General features: G+C 38.1%; 2 protein-coding genes across 2 annotated transcripts; one reads left to right on the plus strand and one right to left on the minus strand.

The window, feature by feature from the left end:
- Nucleotides 1–141: 141 nt before the first annotated feature.
- On the minus strand, nt 142–13,036 carry LOC113676628 (protein kinase C delta type). The gene is made up of 16 exons (XM_089206715.1): nt 12,508–13,036; nt 10,809–10,869; nt 9,929–10,091; nt 9,738–9,769; nt 8,776–8,861; nt 7,969–8,098; nt 7,746–7,843; nt 7,003–7,275; nt 6,336–6,509; nt 5,779–5,870; nt 5,329–5,391; nt 4,203–4,341; nt 3,559–3,639; nt 2,958–3,065; nt 2,515–2,655; nt 142–1,945 (listed from the first exon to the last, which is right to left on the minus strand). The coding sequence occupies exons 1-16, from the start codon at nt 12,829–12,831 to the stop codon at nt 1,793–1,795; spliced, it is 2,118 nt and encodes a 705-aa protein (XP_089062841.1). The 5' UTR covers nt 12,832–13,036; the 3' UTR covers nt 142–1,792.
- Nucleotides 13,037–13,692: 656 nt separating this feature from the next.
- On the plus strand, nt 13,693–15,529 carry LOC113676623 (uncharacterized). The gene has a single exon (XM_027193298.2). It carries the CDS (start codon nt 14,087–14,089, stop codon nt 15,185–15,187), a length of 1,101 nt encoding a protein of 366 aa, XP_027049099.2. The 5' UTR covers nt 13,693–14,086; the 3' UTR covers nt 15,188–15,529.
- Nucleotides 15,530–23,887: the final 8,358 nt, after the last annotated feature.

Here is a 23,887-nt window from a genome sequence, read left to right on the forward strand (position 1 = left end):
AGTGAGGAAGGAGGGGGAGAGAAGCGCTTGTTTGACAGTATGGTCTTGGGGAGGGGCGTTTATTCGGGGGAGGGCGCTTACTGTAGCGTGGGCGCTTATTCAAGGAAATGCGGTGTGCAAAATATGACAAAAAGGTCACGCTATATTTCCACGACATTTATTCCTTACTTTAATACTCGGTGCAAATAATTTACAGTATTATACAAGTTCAGTGCAATATTCAACACAGAAGGAACACTTTTCAGTTTACTTGATTCCGATTACAATTCATATGATTCAAATAAAACTTCCAACATCCTAAAAGTTTAAAAGTTTAATGATGATTAAAAGTAAATTTGATATTTCCTATTCTTTTACTATTCCCGGAATTTTCTTCCTTGGAAAGAAATGTAAAAACTAAAGTTCCCTTTCACAAATTGTTTCTCCTTTTTCAGTTTGAGACTGGTTCCCGATCTAAAACTCGAAATCATAACAAGGAAAGATTTAAGATTATTGAGAGGACTTTTCAGTGAAATGAAAAGAAAAAAAAAATTAAAAGAAATATAATTTGATTGCATTTTGATTTCGATATTGCATATACTTTTCATGCTCTAACTAGCCCCATAGCTTTCATCCCATGAAAAGAACGTTTAGTCTTTCATGAGGTAAGTCACGCGTCATTAATGTGTTGTCTGAGGCGTGACAAGCGAGGGTTACGCAAGGACAACTGAGATTTAACAATCATATTCAATTTGATATCAACTCTAGAGCGGCCTACACGAAAAACTGGGAGCCTTGAGACAAATTCGTCATACTAAGAATCAAATTTAGAGGTAAAGAACAAATGACAAGTCTCAGAAGTTAAGCTTAAGGACCATACCTAACTAGAGTGAATTTTTATAGTCTGCAATCAGGCCCTCATCATGAGCGCTGCAGGACGCGCGTTTCTCTGCCCACGGGAGAAAATTTGAGGCAAGTCGAGAAGACGACTGCCGAGGGTCTGGAACTAATAATCAGCCTCATTACCAGTGCCAGACCCAAGGTCTCATACTTTCCCATGGGCAAAGGAAGGCTGGTGCCGAGGCGATCATTATGAGGGCGTGAAACAGGTAAATCAAGTTGGAATAACTAAGTTACACCTCACAAAAGGAGCTTTGTGATCACATTTAACGATAAAAAAAACTTCAAAAGAAGAGAAATACAAAATAATAATCTACTGAGAAGGAAAAATGGCAAAATGGATAAAACAAACCTAAAAGATACAAGGCTGGCTTAAGATGGAGAACATTGACAGGACTGGGATTGACGAACGCGGAAAGTTTACTTTGTAGTGCGAAAATCCAGCAGGAGTTTTGGTCAGCGGAGCAACTTCATGCTGATTCGAAATGAATGAAATTTCTACCGGAAAGTTTTTTAACGTTTTTCTTTTCAGGCTCAGAATATCAACGAAAAAGGGAGCGAGATGCAGAGTAGATGATTCGTTGATGAAGATTTCGAGTGAAAATCGAACACGGAGTGCAATTTAACCAATATGCAGAGATTTTTATGACTTAAAGGAAGTAATTTTTCTGGCGTCTTATTTTTACAGCTCATTATTTTTCTTAGAACTTTTTTTAGCGGATCAAGGATAAACCCAAAATCCGCAAAAATCAAAACCCAGCCAAATTTCCAAGTTTCATAATTGATAATGACTCCTAAGCATCAGTCACACAATGCGTGAGTTACGATAGCGTTGCGTGACGAGGAGACGTAACGCGACGTTAAATTTTTTAAGATGCACACTAGGCAAAATGGTTTTCTTTAAGTCTATAAATTAGTGCTGTGTACCAAAGTAAGGATTTACAAACGAGAATCCTCGGAATTGTCCCTGGTCCATTGACTGCAGTAGATCTTTGTCTGTTGGGGTAAACCGTGGTGCTTCCATGGTGAAATCGGGATCAAAATTGTTCGTATCGTGATCTGAACCCTGTAGGGTTTGAACAGGGACACGATTGTTAGCAATGTTAGAGAGGACTTATGAATATATCTTTCACTCAGGGAAAGATCACTTTCATGGGAGGAGTATCTTTCCTGTTACAATATTCTCGTTTCCAGTCCACTGTACAACCCTTGTTCGGCCCTGTCAGAAAACACTCTCTATTCTCCTTCAACGACTACTTTTACGGTCGTGTTGGTCCAGAAATTTTTCGCCTTGCTCTATGGTCTTTGTCCAGAGCTCAGTGTGCCCTTGACATCTTAAGTTATCTTTTCCATTTTTTTCGATTTCTCCAATTTCCTCTCACCACCTCGGAAATTATGTTTCATTTAGTTCTTTGGTCTGCTTTTTTGTTCGTAGTTCCTTCAACGGGAATGTTGTAATGTGTTTTCGCAATTGGTTACACTCACCTCTACAACCTCTCCTTATGTATTATTTCTTGCACGCGTTTTATCATTTCTTTGACAGTAGGGAGATATAACCCCTCGACTTCCCTACCCCCCCCTCCACCAACAGCACTCGGCCTGGGACTGGTCAAGAGAATTAAGATGCCCACTTACCACATTAGGTTTGAAGGGCGGTGCCACTCTCCTGTCTTCAAGCTTAACCCAATCAATGCGTTCAAAAAACTTGTGATTTCGGATGGCCGGGTTGGTTCCATTTCTGTAGCCAAGTCTCTCCATCGGGGTCCTTTCAAAGAGCTACAGGAAAAACAAAATGCGACTTAGCTTTTGAGCCATTAGAGTGACTAACATCTAATTTCTCTTTGCTGTGTTATGACTGAATCAAACATTACGGCCATGAGAATGAAAAAACATGATCAGCACCAAATTTAAGAGTTCTAGCTCGTTCAACAAATTCTCCTTGTCATTACCAGATGTGCACAGAGAACAGCACAGAAAATATGCATACGGATGATAGGGCACAACGGGTTGAACCAAGATCAAAAAATTGAGCCGAGAGTTTGTATCATTTTTCTGCTTTTTCGGTAAACTGTACCCACCTGGCTCAAGCAATCTTCTGCAGGTTGTGAGATCCACTTTGGATAATGAACCTTATCACGACAGATGGAGTCAAACAAATCTTCCTCGTCTTCACCAGCGAACGGAGACTGTTAAGAAAACGAAAACATGATATCAAGTATGCCTATGCCTGGAATTTTTAACACCTCTAGACTATCGAGAAGAGGGAACTTCCTTGAACAAAATATGACAACATATAGGTGAAAAAATAATGGTAACGGTTATAGAACGGACTGTATTCCAATTCAGTTTGATTAGTGCAGATATATCGTAAAAGCAAAACCAAAGTAAATCCGAAGAAAAGAAAAATGCCCTAAAGAGCCGATAAAAACTCAAAGAAAAACCAACCAACTGCATAAAGCGCGGGAAAACGTGGGTGACCAAGATGTGATTGGGTTTAGTTTTTTATCTGATTGGTTGAGAGAGTGGCGTGACTTTTCTACAGCAATCTGAGCGAAGTAAAGCAGAACCAAAGCAATTCCGTCTTATTTGTGACACTAAATTGCTCTAATAAATGGTATTTTTTAGTAACGTTGGAGATTCTGAAGGAAATTTAAAATATATTTAACGTGTAACACGCACCTGACCAATCAGCATCTCGTATAAAAGAACACCAAAAGACCACCAATCAGCTGCCGAGTCGTAACGCCATCCCTTCAGTATCTGCAACAAACGAGGTGAGTGAAACATTAGAAAAGTTTTTAATTGAGTATTGAAAGAAATCTGGAATTGTAATAATTTTCTTTTACTTTGTTATGTGATTGGTCCATAAAAATTCGCGCCTCCCTCTTAACCGGCCAGATGCAAAACTAACACCAAACACGTCGAAGGAACCCGCGTTTTCCCGCGCTCTGTTCTTGTCATTGGCCGTCTACAATTATGTCTCTTTCTCTCACTCGATACTTAACTTAACGTGTGCTTTCCTCTTTCGCTAAGGTCGGTCAATTATCGCAAAAAGGAATCACAACGGCCGATAAGAACGAGGTAATTGTCACAAGAGAAAATACTTATAACCATCCTGAAGCGCGGGAAAACGTGGGTGACCAAGTCGCGAATAGTTTTCATTTCCATCTGATTGGTTGAGAAGATGGCACGAGTTTACTCAACCAATCACAGGGCGAAGCATGATCAAAGCAATCTATTTTCGGCTTCGACAAACGTCCAATGGCAAGCAACAAAGAACAACACAAAACACAGACAAATAGAAATAAAAATTTCAAACCGACCTCGGGTGCAATGTAATCTGGCGTTCCACAGAATGTTGTCGCCTTCTTAGATTCGGAAATTCCTTCCTTGCACATACCGAAGTCTGCTAATTTGATGTGACCATCTGCATCCAGCAGAACATTGTCGAGTTTTAGATCTCTATAAATAACAAGAAAAAGAAGAATCGCGCATGAGTTAAGGGCTGGGGGTATCTCATTTAGAAACACGCTTTTTAGACGGCAATTTTCAAAAGGGACGAATATACAACAAAGCGCAACCCATTTAAATGTCCTTTGTTTAAGAGCAAATAACATATTAAGTGAAAAGATAGAGGGGCCGCAGCCAGGATGAAACATCTTGTAAAATTTAAAAAACGATCTCTGGCTAAAACTTTTAAAAATACGAGCTTTCGGCTGTTTGCGCTACAGCCTTCAACGGGTAAAATGATAAAAAGGTAAGAAATACTAGGTGTGAAGTACAAAGTAGGAAATTAAAAATGCTAATAACTAAGAATGTTTGTTAAAAATACTAGGTGTGAAGTACAAAGTAGGAAATTAAAAATGCTAATAACTAAGAATGTTTGTTAAAAAGAATGTTGTATTGTCCGGGCAAAGGACAGGTTAACTCCAGGTTCACTTCCAAGTTAACTCCCAATGCAGACAACAATTCCTGTCCTTTGCCCGGACAATACAACATTCTTTTTAACAAACATTCTTAGTTATTAGCATTTTTAATTTCCTACTTTGTACTTCACACCTAGTATTTTTAACAAACATTCTTAGTTATTAGCATTTTTAATTTCCTACTTTGTACTTCACACCTAGTATTTCTTACCTTTTTATCATTTTACCCGTTGAAGGCTGTAGCGCAAACAGCCGAAAGCTCGTATTTTTAAAAGTTTTAGCCAGAGATCGTTTTTTAAATTTTACAACATATTAAGTATTTTACTGCGCAAGACACGAAACTGGTTCAGAGTTATAACTCTACAATTTGAAGTGTTGGAAGTTCGAAACGAAACATATTTGTTTGAGCTTTTATGGAAAGTGACGGTTGTAAACTGCAATTAATCAACTAAGCACCAACATTACGTCTCAGTAAAGGGGGAAATGTAACAAATGATACTTATATCTGCAAAGAAATTGGTACCTGTAAACGATTCCTCGACCATGTAAGAATTCCAAGCCACACACAATTTCAGCAGCATAGAACCTGTGTATCAGTAAAATAACAAAAAAGAAAAACATCAGTGACCGTGTTCTACCAGTAAACGGCCCGAAGGGAGGGAATATAAACGACCACGACATCATTGTGACATTTTTTTTTCCATTTGATTGAACGAGAAGGTTTCGAGTCTTTGGACCAATCGCAGCGTGAAGAATAGCAAAACTAACGAGATCTCGGGTCAAAGCGCTTTACGGCAGAGTGTTGTAAAACAAGCAACCTGCTTGAAGCGCGGGAAAATGCAGGCAACCAAGTTGGGATTGGTTTAGTTTAGCAATTGATTGGTTGGGATGGTGGCGCGAGTTTTCCGGACCAATCACAAAGCGAGGCAATTGAACATTGTTCTATAATCCAAACATGTCAGTGATTACGTACCTTGATCTTGTCTCATCAAACTTGCCGACAGTTTGTATGTGGAACATCAAGTCACCGCCTCCGAGGTACTCCATGACGAAAAATAAGTGATCCTAAAAGCGGTAAGTTTCATCCTCAAGTTGGGCTAATAAACACTTAAAACTTAAGAAGGGAAAATATCACAAGTAGCCAAAGGTAGCCTTAAGTTAAAACAAACCAACTGCTTGAAGCGCGGGTGACCATGGAGCGAACAATTTTGGCGTTGCAACTGATTTGGTTCGGGAGGGACGAGTTATCAAGACCAATCACAGAGCATTTTAGAGAACTCTTCATTGAAGAATTGAAACAGATCAGAGGCAAACTAGTACCGCCTGCGTCTTGGCGACCCGCGTTTCCCGCGCTTTAGGTAGTTTACTTGGTTTTGTTTTGAGTTCTCATTGGTTCTTCTTGATATCTTCCTTCGTTCTGATTGACCCGTTTATGATTACTTTGGTTTGGGTTTAGCGAACTCAAGGGCACATTGGAATACCAGCTTACATTTAACTCAGAGTTGAAAACTGTTCGACAACTCATCATACCTGAGACTGAAACGCAGAATGAAGATGAGTCAAAAAAGGATGCCTCGTCGCCAACGCCAGAATTCTTCTTTCTACCATGGTGCATTCAACATCATCATCTTCTAAAACCACATCTTTTTTCAGTGCTTTAATTGCAAATGCTTGTTTCGTTTCTTTCAGCTCACAGAGTAGCACCTGAAGGGAAAAAGTATAAACTTACTTTGATATCCGCACTTAACTCTCTTTAAGTTTCAAACCACGGTACATTTCCTAAAATCCGCATAAAAGCAGATTGATGTCTTAAACCCTTTTAGCCCCTAAAAGAGACAAGCGTCGAATATTTCTATTCACAATATTACCCCTGAATCACACATTAAAGTCACAAGTAATAATCACCGACTAAAGAAGTTCTTGATTGATACACAAATTCTTCTTGTCAGGGCCCTTGGAAATATATGGAAAACAGTATATTGAACATGCATTTTTATGATAGGGCGTAAAGGGTTAATTGCTAAAGTTAGTTTTGTTTCGGAGTATGAAGAGAAAAATTACAATTTCATTCAGTACATCTAACACTTCATTTTCCTTCGGTTTGTGATTGTCACATATCTTCAACTCCAATAACTACGATTTTGTGACTTTCACTCGAGATCGCTTCAAAAGCGTTCCAATTTACGTCTCATTTTACCTTGCCAAAGCTCCCTTTTCCCAGAACTTTAAGCAGATTAAAATCTTCGATGTGGTAGAGAGGTTGTTCAATCCTTCTGACATCTTTTCCTTTGATACTGACTGTCCTCTGAGGCACAGGTGGAGAAATCGCGTCCCACAGAGTTTCATACACACCATGGTCGTCGTCATCATCATCGTCATCATCATCATCATTGTTACCACGAGCTGTGGGAGAAGGTTTGCCCCCTAGAGCTTGCCTTTGCTCTTGGCTAATCTTGCGTATCCTCTCTTTCTGCAGAGAGTGATGAGGAATCAAATTTAAAAAACATGGTCACGCAACGCTTTCGAGCAGTATACATGTACATACATCTTATTCGATAGTTTGACATATAATACGCGCGGATATTTTGCGAGTAGCATAGTATTTTTTTTCGAGCTCCACAGGGGCGAGGAAAAGTACAAGCAATGAGCAAAATATTCGCGCGTATTATATGTTAAACCATCAAATGAGGGATTTATTTTTCCATCATTATTTCGTCTCTAACATTTTGGTCTCTAGTTTTCAAAACAGTTCCCACGTTTTCGCTCCGCCGCTCCGTTTTACAAACTGAGACAAGCCTTGGACAGGTTGCCATCCACAAGACCCTGGCACCAAACGCGTCATCTTCCACTCGGAAACACAAACTTGTGTGAAATCATAGATTAGACACAGTACATTGCGAGTTACCTAGGCTCAGCTTAACTGCAACAATAAGTGCTCACCTTCGTGATGGCTATTGCCTCCGCGAGCATCATTTGGTTGATACCGCAAGTGTTTGGAATGAATCTCTCGCACTTCTTGTGGTAGTTCAAGCCACATTCTAGACAAGACACAAAGCTGTTAGTCTCCTTCGCAACCGTGATTTGGTCTCATCGGTTGGGCCTGTCAGCTAAATGATTTTTAAAGTGTACCTCTCTTCTAAAATAAACTCAAAATGACAGGTACCTTTGCACTTCAGGCCTTGTTTGTATAATCCATACAACATTGATCCACAATGGTCACAAAAAGTTGGTCTTAAATATGTTGTTAGCCCCAATTTATGTGGAATGTCAACTTTGAATCTCTCCTTCATTTTCTAGAAAAACAAAAATTACAACAGCATCAGTAAAAGAAAGAAACAATTCCTAAGATCTGATTGGTAATTCTTTCCTCTCTCTCCTACACATTTCCATAGAAATAATTTACAAGAGTTGGTGTTAGGTCAAGATAATAACTCCACATGCAGTGCATTCAAGAAGATGAGAGGAAGATGGCTCCTTTGCTAAAGTACTCGCTGGAGAATTTCCCTCTTGTCATCTGATTACTTCCAATCAAAATAAACTGGCTTCAAACAGAGGTTTTGGCGTTAATTTCCCTTGATGATCATTAAATATTAGTCTCCTTTATAACAATAGTTTGACTGATCGTTTTATTTCTGATCAAAATCTTCCATTTGCTGACTTTCAAGCCAGGTCCTCAAGTTTCAGACAAACAGTCCTCTGAAAGGACATATGGTTACTGGGTAACGAAGTTTGAGTCAGTATGTTCTTGGAAACTTAAAATCTTTTTTGTTGGAAATGAATGCTTGAATACTTGATAAAACAATATCAACAATTTTTATCAAAACTCATTTATAAAGGTAAAAGTTGACAGAAAGAACTCTAAAATATCTCAAGGTGTTTTGGGTCTCACTTCACTACTCTGCTCAAAAACTTCCAAAGTTTTAAAGAAATTACATGTTTATCAGTTCTGGTAGTTAAAGTTAACCAATACCTTGGTTTCCTCAGCTACATTTTGTGTTCCAGGGCAGTGACTGACAATTCTGTCATGACACTTTTTATGACACACCTTTGTACAAACTGAAAGTTCAAAAAGGTAATTTTAGCAAATGCACCATTCATGGAGAGAGCAGTAGGAGACACAGAGTATAACCCCAACCACAGTTTTACCCAAGCAGTGGGTCTTATGTATTCTTTATATGAGGGTTCTTTTCATTAAATAAATGTCCTTCCAATGCTAGCTTTTTTCCCTCTTGACACTGTTCACAAAAATATATGTTCAGATAAAAGATTCAGCTAAATTCAAGATAGTTTAGAATGTGGTTTTGTTAAAAAGGGCTTAACTTTGTTAAAGTAACCTGCCCTTAATGTTTAGCATGCTGGACCCTGCCCCAGATAATGAGCAAAGGGGTCCAGGTTTCAAAAAATGGATGCCTCAATGAATTGTGTTCTTGCAAAGATTACTCTCAAGTACAAACTTCAATTCTCTCAAAACCACAAAATTTTGTTTTTTCAACACAAAAATCTGCAAAATATAACTTTGACCTACAAATAAAAGTTTCATTCCTTCACTCCTCTTCCTTAATTATTTTGTATCTGTTGGTGTTAACCCATAAGTGATAAAATAAGATGCTCACAAGGTTGTCAAAACAATTTTGTGTAACAAGACTGTGATACAAAGCAGGCAGCACTAAGAGCTAAAGGCCCCTTCCACAGGCAAGGGCTCTGGGAGCTGCCGAGCCCTCCAAGCATTCAAAATAACAAGTGGATTTTTTAGAGTTAATAGTGAAATGGGCTGTTTGCTAAATTATTTTGGCAGCCTGGTGCTCCCTTGTGCTTTTCCAAGCTGTGCTAAAGGGGTGACTTCTAATTCCCACCCTTGCTCAGTAACATTAACTGGCATTAAAAAAAAAGAAAAAAATTAGTTAAGCATCGATTATGAATAACAAAGCTCACCAGTGCATTGATATCCTTGCTTTCCAAATCCCCTGAAATAATAAAATTAATTGACAGAAGGTTATATTGGTTAGATATCAGGTGCTTACTACAGCTTATTGGAGCTGATGGCACATTTTAAACAGTAATGATAAACATAAATGTTTCAACAGTCTTAAAAATGGTTTGAAGTAGCTTTAATTAACACTTACCACATAAATTCTGTACAAACAGAACAAAACACAGGCTGCCGAAAGAATCTGGCAACATAATTGTGACCATTAAAAATGTGACATTTCTGTTTTCTCATGGCACCACGCCTTCCAGTGAGCCCACTGTGGTTTTCATGGGGTTTACCTTCTTTGGTAGGGTCATCTGTAAAATCACAGGTAAACAATAATAATCAAAGTAAGCAGCACATTTTATAGAGAGTTATTGAATAAGGTAATCTTAGATCAAACACTCTAAATAGTGTGCAAATACACCCTCATTATTTTTTCCCATCACTCAAGGCCTTATACTATCCTCTGGATAAAGAAACTCTTAGGCCGAGAGGCTAATAATGAAGGCCTGTTGACAGACTACAATTTCAATAAGATAAAGCTCTGAGTAACATCTGATACAGCAGTCATTTCTGCCTCTACTTCACAAAATAATGTCAAATAATTCCTTAAGAGAATGAAGCATTCTACCAGAAACACTTTGGGCTTTTTTTTAAAATCCATTTAATCCTTGAATCATTTGCTCTGATCTTTTCCATTTACGATTTTTCACTTTCCCATAATAATATGTCAGTAGTTTGCTACTTATCTAGCAAAAAAAAAGACTTAAATCTATCAATCAATCATTCAAAAATCAAACTGATGGCAAAGTGAAATTCATTGTGGTGTTAGAATTTCAACTTTCTCAGAAAACACTCAACAATAACTTCCCCATTTTCCCTGAAAAGACAACAAAATCAGTCATCAAAAAATTAACAGATAAGAGATTGAAACTCATCATGGTGCTAGAATTTCAACTTTCTCAGAACACACATGACAACAACATCCTCATTTTCCTGGAATTGTCTACAACAAGAAACAAAATAATTACCTAAAACTTCAATAAAATGCCGTACTTGAACCAGTAGTCTGCCATTGGGTTGAAGATCCAGCTATGTCAGAGAAGGAAAAAAAAACATTTTTTCACTTACAACTCAGCCATTATTTTTTAATGATTAAAATCCAGTAAGCTGGTTTCACTATTATAACACTTTTTTTTACCATTTATCAAATTGAACTGTGATCAGAGAGTTGTTTTTTTTAATGTCTCATACAGCTAACATGAGGTTAACCGTTTGAGCAAAGCTAGGCATGTTGAGTTTATGCCAGTGAGAATCAGGCGAGTGCCTGTGGAACACAAGCATCTACTTCACCAGAATCTCTTCCCACTGCTTTTACCCTTTCATTACCAAGATCTGAATGAAAATTCACTTTACTGTCTGATGCACATTCCTTAAAAAAAGATTGTGTTTAAAAATTGGTGATGAATCAAATGATAATCCCCTAATTAAAATTCTTTCCAAGTCTCATCACATAGCTGCTTGATAATATAGAGATTCCCAGTTTTAATAAATCTCTTTGGGTACATAAAAAATTAAGCTAAAATTCATTTCAGATCAAGACAAGTCTAATTTGTAATCTTAGAAGCTGGTACTTCAAGATTGAGTAGGCAGCAAAAGCACTGTCTGCCAGTGCTTCTGAAGAACATTGCAATGTGGTTTTTCTGTTCTGACTCAGCTTGCCTACAGGAAATGACAATCTCCTGTTTGCAAAGCTGCTGTCAAGCCCTGATCAATACAAACATAGGTTGAAAAATATATTTGCCAAAATCGAATCATGTCATTTCAATACTGCGACAATCATCTCTTGTTTAGTTAGAGATAATATTGAAAGTAATTAAGAAGCATCATATAGCCAAGGCATGATAGAACACAACAATAATATTGTCTCCCATCAATGCATATCAGGTGATTATATGAATTTTTATTGTGCTTAAATAATATTTGATGCATACCTCTGGAAAAAAAAAACATTGGAAACTACAATGTAAACGCATAATTGAACTAATCATTTGTTTCAAAGATGGGATCCCTTTCAGTTACTTCTCCAGGGACAAATTTAGAAAGACATTAAGAATATTCAGCCGAGTATTCAATCATATTACAAAAAATATCAGTGCGATTATTTCAAATGGCAAAGGTAGTCTGTGCGTTATTCCTCACACTCCTGAGATTCGTCCAACACAACAAGTTATACAAAAGATTTTGATGCAAATTTTGCAACATTCTTCGACGATTACAAAATATCACATACTTTGCTGTCGCCAAGAGCTTCAGCATTACAAACCGATACAAACTATATTTAAAACAAAATGTACTTTTATGCAAATTTGTCGCTCGGATTCCGTTTGAAGTGCGATAGTAAACCTAATAATACGCTTTTTATTCCCAAAGTAATTAAATCGCTTTTGTTTTCCATTCTCCATCTCAAGGCTTCTCTTAGCTTCTTAATCTCAATTAGCCGTGAAATTAATTTGTACAGAGCAGAAGGAAAAATAACGAATACATGCTTCTTTAGACTAAAACCACGATCGATACAATCTGAAAGGTTTTAATATATTAGTATGGATATTTATGGAGGGATGGCAGTTGTCGAAACATGATTGAAGTTTGCAAGAGGAGGAGGCCTATTACCTATTATTATTTTCACAACGAAAATAGAAGCGTAGTTAGAATTTGATACGAACTCACCCAAACACTGGAAAAACCATGTGCATCACGCTTGCATTGATCAACCAAGAACTGAACTCCAATTGAGACATCGGCTACAACCTTTCCAGTAGGTTTCTGTAGAACTACAATGGTTATTACTCGGCCTTCGTATAAATGAGTATCAAAGCACTTGTTCCATTCTGGATAAATTGTCTTTTTCTTCTGCACTAGTGAAATTCCCTGCGATGCAGACATCACAGCTTCTTTTATGTGCACAGCGCAGTAACAATCAAAGGACTGTGGGTCTTTCACCCAAGTCGACGCCGGCTCAACTTCTATCAATTTTACTCGGATAAAACCCATGATCACTTCACCGTTAACGCCAGAAATTGAAAGAGTTATATCCCGTCTTTAACGTTCTACCTCCGTAGTGACATATCTCCGCGTATATGTGACTGTTTTAAAGATTTCCGTTGCTTGTGATTCTAAGAAGAGACTATAGTTCGTTTATAACGTGACTCAAAGTTTGAGAAGTGACCTCAATGTTGAGTCGACCCGTGACATCTCCTATATTTGGGCAAGTGCTTCCAAATTTGGGTGTAAAACTCACTTCCGTTTACTATTTGTTTTGTTTATTTCCGGGGGTGTTCACAAAACGACTTCAATATTGTGAAGACCTTGACGAGTGCTTTGACGTACAAGCTACGCGGTGGAGGGTCATCATCTCCGGATATAATTCATATGGTAATCGATTTAATAACTACCAAAAATACCCAGACAGGTAGTTAAAAAAGAGAAAAAACAGACGCAACAATGATAATAAACATTCATTTTAAAAGATCTGAAATGTTTGCGAGCGTTTATAGTGTGAAAATTATACCTCAATAGATTGTATCGGAACAATGAAGTAATTTTTTTTGAAATGACACTTCTTGCGATCCGTTTCGCAGAAGTTTACAGTTTATTTGCAGCATTGAGCTAATTCCCATGGGAAGTTGCATTGTTTCTGGGGTAAACGGCAAACCTTTGTTTGTATTGTTAAAATGAAGGAGCGTCGTAAAGGATTAGTTCTGCAAACAGCGCACCTAAATGTCTGTGCGTCATTTCGGAAAGACAAATCGTTGATTTATTTACAGAAAATGGCTAAAGTACAGAATACCCTGCCACTTATTTACATGTCATTATTGTGTTATGCCTCGTTCTTGAAAGCCTCACGGCACATGTAAATGAGGTAGGCCAAAGTGGCAGGATATTCTGCTGTTTCCCAGAAAATACCACCTTTATTAGGTGATTGGCATGTTAAACGTTAGCTAAACAGTCTACTGTTTAATAAAAGTAATGAATCAGCAACCACATAAGTGCAACGGTACAATCATTGTCACGTACACATTGAAATAAGATTTGCATTTTCAGATATGTCTGCAGGACCTGGGACATATACTAGTGCTCAGACCTCTGATGTAATCGATACGAGAAAAGTGCAATCTGCCTCTCTTTGAACAATGCAGAAAATATCGTGTTTAGAGAGGCTAGGGACATAAAAGGGCCTTACAGGAATTTCTTAAGCCAGATTCGATTCAGTTTTGCCTTTTGTTTGTGTAAGGGATAATATTTAGCGATGACATCGCATCCAGCCCGCAAGCGGCGAAAGCTGGTGTTACACTTGGATGTTAACAACACCGTGTTCATTGGTGATTCTATTACAAAACAGGTGACACCAGAATCAGCTTTGAACGAGTATCTTGTGGATGTCGTTTGGGGAAAACTGGACACCACAGGATCATGGAAAAGCGCAGATAACAGCCTACATGACAAACCCCCTGATCAAGAAGCGATATCTTACTATCGATTTGCACAATCAAAGTATAATGGAAAGCCACGAAAACATTTCAAAACGCACATTCGCAACTTCACGGAAGAAGAGATTGGAAAACCATTCAGGAGCTTTTATAGCCAAATGCTGACGGCTCTGGAATTCCCAGGCGACCTAAAATGCAGTAATGGGGAGCTACCCTCCTTCAAAGACAACTCTGGAAAATCTTATCATTGTATTGTACCCTCCTTTTACAAACTTTTGGACCATTTGTTCAAGAGTGGACGAGAGTTTGCCATTGTTTTCCGGACTTTTGGTGGGGACGGTCAAATCGTGTTGAAGGCTGCAAGAGATTTCATTGACGAAATGATCCTCAAGAATCCACAGCATCACCAGACATCTGTCTCAAGTGGGAAACTTGTGGACAGTTCATCATTTGGATTAAAATTCACCACTGGGACAGTGACACAGTCAAATGACCACATCTCTTTGGAATTTCCAGGAGAAGTTACACTTTCAAACTCATGGGATATTTATACATATTTCAGCCATGCCACAGGGATACAGCTAGTTGTAGACGATTATTCATGGTGGAAAGCCCAAGATTTTTGCTCAACAGCAGCAAAACCTTTATTAATTGATCCATGCGATGAATCAGTTCATCACATCATGTTTGACGATAATTTCCGTCCATGGGAGCCAGAGGATAGCATTGTCAATGTATTAGCTGTAAAGGATAAGCAGTTTTGCACAGTGGATCCAGCAATTTTTGATAATATGTGTGTAGTGAAAGCTGATCTTTATCAAAGCATTTGTAATGAAAACTATTTTGTAGATAAAATTGAATTGTGTGAAAGAAATTACCAGAAGTTTGTGTTAGAATCAGAAAACAAAGAAGTAAGTTAGTTTTTACTATTTGATTAAAGTGATCAGGAGGGAATGTTGGGAAGTTAAAATGGAGGCATGAATGAAAGCATGAAAGAGAAACTGGGCTTACTGGCAGTAGGCAGGAAACTGGGAGCATTTTAGATCTGTGTAGGTAATAACAGTTTGGTGTTAATAAGCACAAGTAAATTTTAAAAGTCAACAAAACTGCACAAGCTACATGGTCTCATGCTATTTGATTTCCTTGAAAAAAATTTACAAGTGCTTAGTTACATAAAATCAGACAAGAAATCATGTTGTTACTTATTAATAATTTACACAGAAAAAGGATCACTGAAAGAAAAGACAAAATTTTTACAGGGCGCACTACTTGTAATTTGCACTCGTATTACAACTTTGCACTTGTGTTACATGAAAAATGCACTCATTTTTAGCCAATCAGAAGCATGTGATTTTTTTCATCCATTTTAATATTCTTGAAATACTGTTGATCATATTCAAAAATGGAAACCTTTGTGGAAATACTGACCTACTTCCTCCTCTCTCCTTCCTTTTTCTGTCACTAACCCCCTTTGTTCAGACTTCCCCTGCTGTAAGAATCAAAGATGGCAGCCATGATTTTCACCAAGAAAATTTATAAAAAGCACTCATTGGCTAAAACCCCACCTGCAATACTTGCAAGGGATATTTGATGTGCTTTTCTTTGTCCACTCCCATCCCTTTAATTTTTATAACTGCTACATTTTCAGTCACTCCCTGCAAACTGCAGCTGGACACATAATTTGACCAAAAAGAATCACACAACAAAGCAATCAAGCTTGAACAGACACCCTCAGTTTTCCTTGTATTTTTGATGGAGTAAAACTTTCTTTGATTTCATCTCCTTTTATCTGAAAGGTGTGGCAAACTATAGTGGAGACATGGAGATACATACCGTATTTACCCTTGTATAATGCGCACTTTTTTCTATAAAAATAACCATCAGAACGCGGTGCGTATTACACACGGTTTCTATTGTTTTTCAAGTACGTCCTAATTTGCATACGTTAAAAACACAAGAAAGAAAGTAACAAAAGCCATGTAGTAATTGGTCTTTATTGGCTTGAGTTAAATAATCTACCGATGAAACATTTTCAATTTCGATCCACAAACACAACAAAGAAAGTAACGAAAGTCTCGTAGTAATTGGTCTTTATTAGCTTGAGTTAAATAATCTACTGATGAAACATTTTCAATTTCAATCCATGAATAAATTTAGTAGAGTATTTAAGAAACAGCTGACGAGATAAACATTACGATCGTACCGTATTACTGTAATCACAAGCGATAAGAAATTCGAAATGGTAACGAAACTTACCACTGCAAAACGTCAGTTGTAGGAAGAATTAACGTTTTTTTTGCTCTGAAAACTTTTGTTTATGAAAGTTTGGTCAAAAATCGGGGTGCATATTATACATGGGCGCGTATTATACACAGATAAATACGGTACCCCATCTACGTTATGATTTGGAGAGCATATGGACTTCACCTCGCACCAGGGTAGTACTTGGTGTAAGACTGCCCAAAATGTCCCGGGCCACCGCCCATACTATTAGTACTGTAGTAAGACCTATGGTACCCGCAGGAGTTGTGCAGTACCTGTGGTAGCTGTAGTACCAGTAGTAGCTGTACTAGTAGATGTAGTACCTGTAGTGGCTGTGGTAGCTGTAGTAACCCTGTAGTACCTGTAGAACCTGTAGTAGCTGTAGTAGCTGTAGTAGCTGTAGTAGCTGTAGTAGCTGTAGTAGCTGTAGTAGCTGTAGTAGCTGTAGTAGTAGTTGTAGTACCTGTAGTAGCTGTAGTAGCTGTAGTAGCTGTAGTACCTGTAGTAGCTGTAGTAGCTGTAGTACGTGTAGTACCTGTAGTACGTGTAGTACCTGTAGTACCTGTAGTACCTGTAGTAGCTGTAGTAGCTATAGTAGCTGTAGTACGTGTAGTAGCCGTAGTACCTGTGGTAGCTGTAGTACCTGTAGTAGGTGTAGTACTTGTAGTACCTATAGTATCTGTAGTGTCTGTAGTAGGTGTAGTAGGTGTAGTAGGTGTAGTAGCTGTAGTACCTGTAGTAGTAGTAGCTGTAGTAGCTGTAGTAGCTGTAGTACCTGTAGTACCTATAGTACCTGTAGTACCTGTAGTAGGTGTAGTAGGTGTAGTACCTGTAGTATCTGTAGTGTCTGTAGTAGGTGTAGTAGCTGTAGTAGCTGTAGTAGCTGTAGTACCTGTAGTGGTAGTAGCTGTAGTAGCTGTAGTACCTGTAGTACCTGTAGTGCCTGTAGTACCTGTAGTACCTGTAGAACCTATAGTACCTGTAGTACCTGTAGTAGCTGTAGTAGGTGTAGTAGATGTAGTACCTGTAGAAGCTGTAGTACCTGTAGTACCTGTAGTAGCTGTAGTAGTAGTTGTAGTACCTGTAGTACCTGTAGTACCTGTAGTAGCTGTAGTACCTGTAGTAGCTGTAGTACCTGTAGTAGCTGTAGTAGCTGTAGTACATGTAGTACCTGTAGTACGTGTAGTAGCTGTAGTACCTGTAGTACCTGTAGTAGCTGTAGTAGCTATAGTAGCTGTAGTACGTGTAGTAGCCGTAGTACCTGTGGTAGCTGTAGTACCTGTAGTAGGTGTAGTACTTGTAGTACCTATAGAATCTGTAGTGCCTGTAGTAGGTGTAGTAGGTGTAGTAGGTGTAGTAGCTGTAGTACCTGTAGTAGTAGTAGCTGTAGTAGCTGTAGTACCTGTAGTACCTGTAGTACCTATAGTACCTGTAGTACCTGTAGTACCTGTAGTACCTATAGTACCTGTAGTACCTGTAGTAGGTGTAGTAGGTGTAGTACCTGTAGTATCTGTAGTGTCTGTAGTAGCTGTAATAGCTGTAGTACCTGTAGTAGTATTACCTGTAGTACCTGTAGTACCTGTAGTACCTGTAGTACCTGTAGTACCTGTAGTACCTGTAGAACCTATAGTACCTGTAGTACCTGTAGTACCTGTAGTAGGTGTAGTAGATGTAGTACCTGTAGAAGCTGTAGTTGCTGTAGTAGGTGTAGTATCGGTAGTATCTGTAGTAGGTGTAGTACCTATAGCATGTGTACTACCTGTAGTATCTGTAGTATTTGTAATACGTGTGGTAGGTGTAGTATAGTAATAGTTTTGCATGGCTGCATCATTGTACAGTATTGCAAAAGCATACCTATTACAATCGAAATGTAAAACAAACAACACCAATAATGAACCAAAAAAAAAATAACTGCATTACTAACATTGAATCATAAATCACTTAAAAAGGGCAAAGATTGGAAAAAGCCAATGCCGTAAAGTTAGAGGAAAGAACACAAGAGTCACCTACCTATACCAATCAGCGTTCGATAAGGAAAGTTTGGACATCATAATGAAAGGTGAGAAGGAAAGCTACTGTAGAGAAAAGGGTATTGACTTTAAAACATACTATTATCATAGAGATAAAATTCATTCTGCTTACCTCTTCGCCAGTTGAACAGTGCCGGGGAGTACTCCTGGGAATTATTGGCAGAGGGGAGGGAGGGGGAGGGGGCGCCTCCTGGTTATCAAAATCCCTGACTCTATTCCAGACCAAAACTGTCATGTTTTTACACCTGTTTTCATACATGGCGGCTTAGAAATTATGTCATCATTACTTGGATTGGAACAGGAAAAAAACCTAAATCTTAATTGGTACTTTTCTCTTTCTTTCTAATGGACAAAGTCTATTGCCGTTTTCGGACCAAACCGGTGCAAAAACCCTACCCTTTGGGCGGCACATATAAGGGGGTACCAGTCAGGGGCGATGGCTCGAGATAACAGAGAGCGAAGTGCAATTCCCACAAAAGAAGTCTCCGATAAATCTTTTTTTTTTTGTCTTCTTTTTCAGCTTTAAAGAAACCAGGAGAAGGTTAGACAATGATAGCTATTTTCAAACATGATTATGACATTACGTTATGTAGAAGTGTTTTGATTTATATATTAAGAATTGTTATTTTTTGATATAAACCAGTTAAGTTTACGCCAAAAAAAAATTGATCCGCAATTGATAATCTAGACGTATATTCCGCGAGAGGAAATAAATTTGAAGACCTCAAGTGACCACTAAAAATTTGCAGTCGTGGGCATTAGCTGACCGTTGCAAAGGGGGCAGGCCTGATCTGTTTGATCTGCAAATGGTTTTGTCGACGAGGCAAGATCGCTAGGGTGTGGAGTACCTGATGTCGCGAGTGAATTGGCACTCAAATTACTATCGTCCTTCTTCTTTGACTTGTTCTTCCATCCCCACTTCGGCTGGGTACCAGTCTTCTTGCGTTCCGCTTTCAGGGCATCAGGTGAGAAGATAGGGTCATTTGCAAGTTCTGCTTCTTCTCTGACAAAGTTCATGAAGGCGCTAAATGTGATTATTTTCTTAGACTTAGTTTGCCTTTCATGAGCATGCCGGCACCATTTCACAGCAGAAATTAGCATTAGCTGATATTTGAAAAGGATGATATTAAAGTTGTAGTCGTTTCAAAAATTACAATTTTAAAATTTGGGGAAAGAGCCATAATGGGCTGTATATATGGCTCTTGAAAGCACCTAATATTTCTTTAAAAAAAATTATCAAGGTACCGTTTTTGATAAAATTCAGAATATCCGCTCCCTAGTATACATATTGGGAAAAAGTGCAATTGGCTGGTCACCTGACAGTAAACGAACCAACTAGAGACATGTTTCTGCGCCGTAAATATCTTAATAACAGATTTCTAGGAATTAATTGAACTTTATGATTAAAAATTAGGCGTTTCAGATAGCGTGAGGTGTTCGGTTTTGGTAACCGTTGTATTTCTTTTTGCATTTGAACCCTATTGCACAAGTTTCAATTTTTTTTTAAAGGCTTTTCATGCTTCAGTTTTGTTCCTTTGTATATCTATATTGATCAAGGATGTTTATGTGACGTTTTTCCTTAGTAGCCTGCTTCATACGGACAGAGGAAGAGGCATTGATGATGGGGTTGGAGAGGAACCAGGGGCCACACGACGGCTGGAACCTGGGAAGAGAGGCAAGTTAATATATTAATGCTCAGCTATTGTACTATAAATAAACTGAACAGAGGTCCATTCCTATGACATTGGATCTCCCCATAAAGCAACCTTGACTTAATACTGCTCTAATAATACTTTTCAAACATCGGATTAATTTAAATTGTGCAACCTTCCATGAAAACAATTTGTATTCCTTCTTTCTTGCAGGGAAAACAGAAGTAGAGAAGCTGAGTAACAACCTAAGCCATTTTTCTTCCCAATTACCCAAAAAAAGAAAAGGAAGAGACTAACTCACATACGTAACAAATGAACCATTCACACCAAATAGACATGTTTAATAAGTAAAATCCCCTGGTTAAAAAGGAACACAGGGTTCTAAACGGATTTAATTGAATTGAATTCAAGACGTTGCGTAATCGTTGCAAAATTTTGAAAATGATAAAAGTGCACTAAACAGTCACAAATCGTTTTAAACATGTTTAAGGACTCTTCAAGCTTTGGTGTGAATGGAGCCTAATATTTAGTCTTTGAGCGGATAGTTGCCTAGCTATCCGTGCAGAGAACTCGTTGAAAATCGTTCATGCGCCTAGAACTATTGTAAACATAAATAAATGAATAAAGAACTGATGGGAAAATGAAACTTCGGAGCTCAAGTTCTAAACCTTCCCAGAGCTCCTCAGTATTTTAAAATCAATAGATTATATCGTGACAGGCTCAAGTAGCCTCACAGAATTTTGTTCAATTTACCCTTACCAAAATTTGTTTCAAGATTCAATTCTGCGAACAGAAAAAAAGATAAATTCATTGAAAAGGTATTATTCTATCGTCATTAACGTTTTTAGGCTTATCACATAGTTCTTTTATTGTTTGTATAGATAACTTTGTTATGTTTTATTGGCAAACATTTCTTTAATTTCTAGAATGTTCGTCTTGATTTACATTCTTGATGTGCCTTAAAATGACAGATTGTTGAAAGAATTGTTTTGAGTAATAGCATGGCAAAGACAAGAAAAAAAAAAGATTCTGCGAAATAGAGCAGCGGTTAGCTCGAGAAACTTATGAGTTTCCCATTAGTTAGGTAGAGACTTCAATAAGAATAATTTCAATTTTTAAGAAAAGTACCTGATCATTAGTTATCATTAGCTCTTGTTATCGATTAATGTGGCAATAAAAGTTTTTTACATTTGAATACAAGTCTCTCTGTTGGCTTTTTCCAGTCAGTCACACTCGGTCGTCTTAAAGTCGCGAGAAGGGGGTGGGGAAGGTGAATATATCGTTTTCCAACTACGTTTCCGGACTCGCTTGACAGTGCCGTGATGTCACATAGTAAAGGGTTAAAGCCTCAGGGGCACCCAAAGACTGTCTCCTTTAAAGTATGTTGGAATCACTTTTTACGCAGTCCAGAGTTTTCTTTTCTGCACCCTAGAAATGTATTCTAAGCGGCACTACAAAATTGTTATCGTTTAGGTCATTAGAGATTTCCACAAGCAGGCAACTTTTTGGCAACTTCTCGTATTTGGAACAACATCTTTCCTTTATTGCAACTATTGGCTTTTGGATTAAGATTTCTCTAGAACTTTATCATAGTGTTTGAATTAGCCTTTGTTCCATATTTCACAATGTTTTGTAGACAATTTGCGAATTACCAGTAAAAAAAGGAGACAAATACTCCTCCCCTGAGGCACATGAAGGGCGCAAGGTCAGTCAGCGGTTTTTACAGAAAATTGTAAATGATTGACGCAGATTCTCACTCGACTGACTCGAGTGTCTCGGGTGAAGAAGCTCATTAAGGAATGTTTTTGGCTCATTACATTTCCTTCGTGATTTTAACTCCGGAAAAAGTTATTAAGCAACGCTGGTTGCGCTGAAAAAATTGCACGAAAATTCTAAGAAATCTTACTTTTGTTTGTACAATTTGCATATTTTCATAACTTCAGACCAAACAAAGATTTTGTTTTTGAGCAACCGTTTGAGTAAGTTTTGTTGCAATAAGCAACTTTTGATTGTTTTTGGCAACTTTTGAGCAGTTGTTTGAGAAATAATGTGAAACTTTTTGGAAAATCTCGAGCAACTTATGGAAAGCCCTCCCGGTCTGACCGGTCATCCTAGAGGAACTTAAGTCAGTTTTCACAATTACAAAGGTTTCAGTGTTACTTTTGCGAAAATTTTAGTTGCAATTTAACGATTTACGCAAGTGAGTATTTTTCTGGTGACCTCTCTCCATCACATTTTAGAATCCAAAAAAAACTTTAGGTGACCATTTTTTAACAAAAATATTGTAACCTGGGAACTGATTTTGAAACATTAAAAATCAGAATTGGTAGGGAATTTATTAGGTATAAAGCATCGAAAATTGTAAATGAATGAAAGGTCCATCTAGGAATTTTTAGTCTTCCTCAAGCAAAAGAAAATTCTTGGCAATATTTGCTTCTCCGAACAGATATTTAGCAGAAAATTGTCCTTGGGTGCCCCTGGTAGCCTCGCCGGGTCAATTTTTTGCAATTGAGCATGGGACATCATAGTCGTAAGAACAAGATAGGACGCGTAAAAAAATATAAAAGCTAGAAAATATTCCTATATATCACTAACTTCATCAAATGTGTGTGAACCTTGACGTTCCTTTAACAAGCTTGTGCAAATCGTCTTTTGTACTTTGTAGAAGGTTCCATTCAGGACTCACATACCTACGTTTATATTCTATATATTCTCTCGCCCATTAGTTTATATCAATCCCTTTGAGTATGGACTCGGTTTCACTGCCTTACGCCTAATAATTATCCAAGTTTAATCGATTGACTTAAGTGAGACTAGTCGATTTAAATGCTTGGAAAATTTGTTGGAAGGTAGAAAGGAATCTTTACAATTCCTTACACCACTGGACGCCCCTACTAAGGCTGCTACAGGTACTCCAGATACCACAGCTACTACAACTGCTACAGATACTACAGGTACTACACCTATTAAACCTACTACAGCTACTACACCTACTACACGTACTACAGATACTAATGGGACTACAGGTACTACACCTACTACAGCTACTACAGCTACTACACCTACTACAGATACTACAGCTACTACACCTGCTACAGGTACTACACCTGCTACAGGTACTACACCTACTACAGGTACTACAACTACTACAGGTACTACAGCTACTACAGCTACTAGACCTACTACAGACACTACAGATACTACAGATACTACACCCACTACACCTACTACAGGTACTACATGTACTATAGGTACTATAGGTACTACAGCTACTACAGGTACTACGGCTACTACACGTATTACAGCTACTACAGCTACTACAGCTACTACAGCTACTACAGCTACTACAGCTACTACAGCTACTACAGCTACTACAGCTACTACAGCTACTACACGTACTACAGGTACTACAGGTACTACAGGTACTACAATTACTACAGGTACAACAGGTACTACAATTACTACAGGTACAACAACTACTACAGTTACTACAGGTACTACAACTACTACAGCTACTACGGGTACTAAAGGTACTACAGCTACTACAGACACCACAGATACTATAGGTACTACAAGTACTACACCTACTACAGGTACTACAGCTACCACAGGTACTACGGCTACTACACGTACTACAGCTACTATAGCTACTACAGCTACTACAGGTACTACAGCT

Source organism: Pocillopora damicornis, chromosome 5 (genome assembly GCF_964200805.1).
Source record: "Pocillopora damicornis chromosome 5, jaPocDami1.2, whole genome shotgun sequence".
Taxonomy (NCBI): domain Eukaryota; kingdom Metazoa; phylum Cnidaria; class Anthozoa; order Scleractinia; family Pocilloporidae; genus Pocillopora; species Pocillopora damicornis.

What these genes read in the sequence shown, in the direction of transcription:
- LOC113676628 (XM_089206715.1), bottom strand. Translation starts at nt 12,831, where the DNA reads ATGGGTTTTATCCGAGTAAAATTGATAGAAGTTGAGCCGGCGTCGACT. An exon ending in GTTTGTACAGAATTTATGTG is followed by an intron (nt 9,770 to 9,928) that starts GTAAGTGTTAAT and finishes TTATTATTTCAG; the next exon opens with GGGATTTGGAAAGCAAGGAT. An exon ending in CGCCCTTCAAACCTAATGTG is followed by an intron (nt 1,946 to 2,514) that starts GTAAGTGGGCAT and finishes CAAACCCTACAG; the next exon opens with GGTTCAGATCACGATACGAA.
- LOC113676623 (XM_027193298.2), top strand. Translation starts at nt 14,087, where the DNA reads ATGACATCGCATCCAGCCCGCAAGCGGCGAAAGCTGGTGTTACACTTG.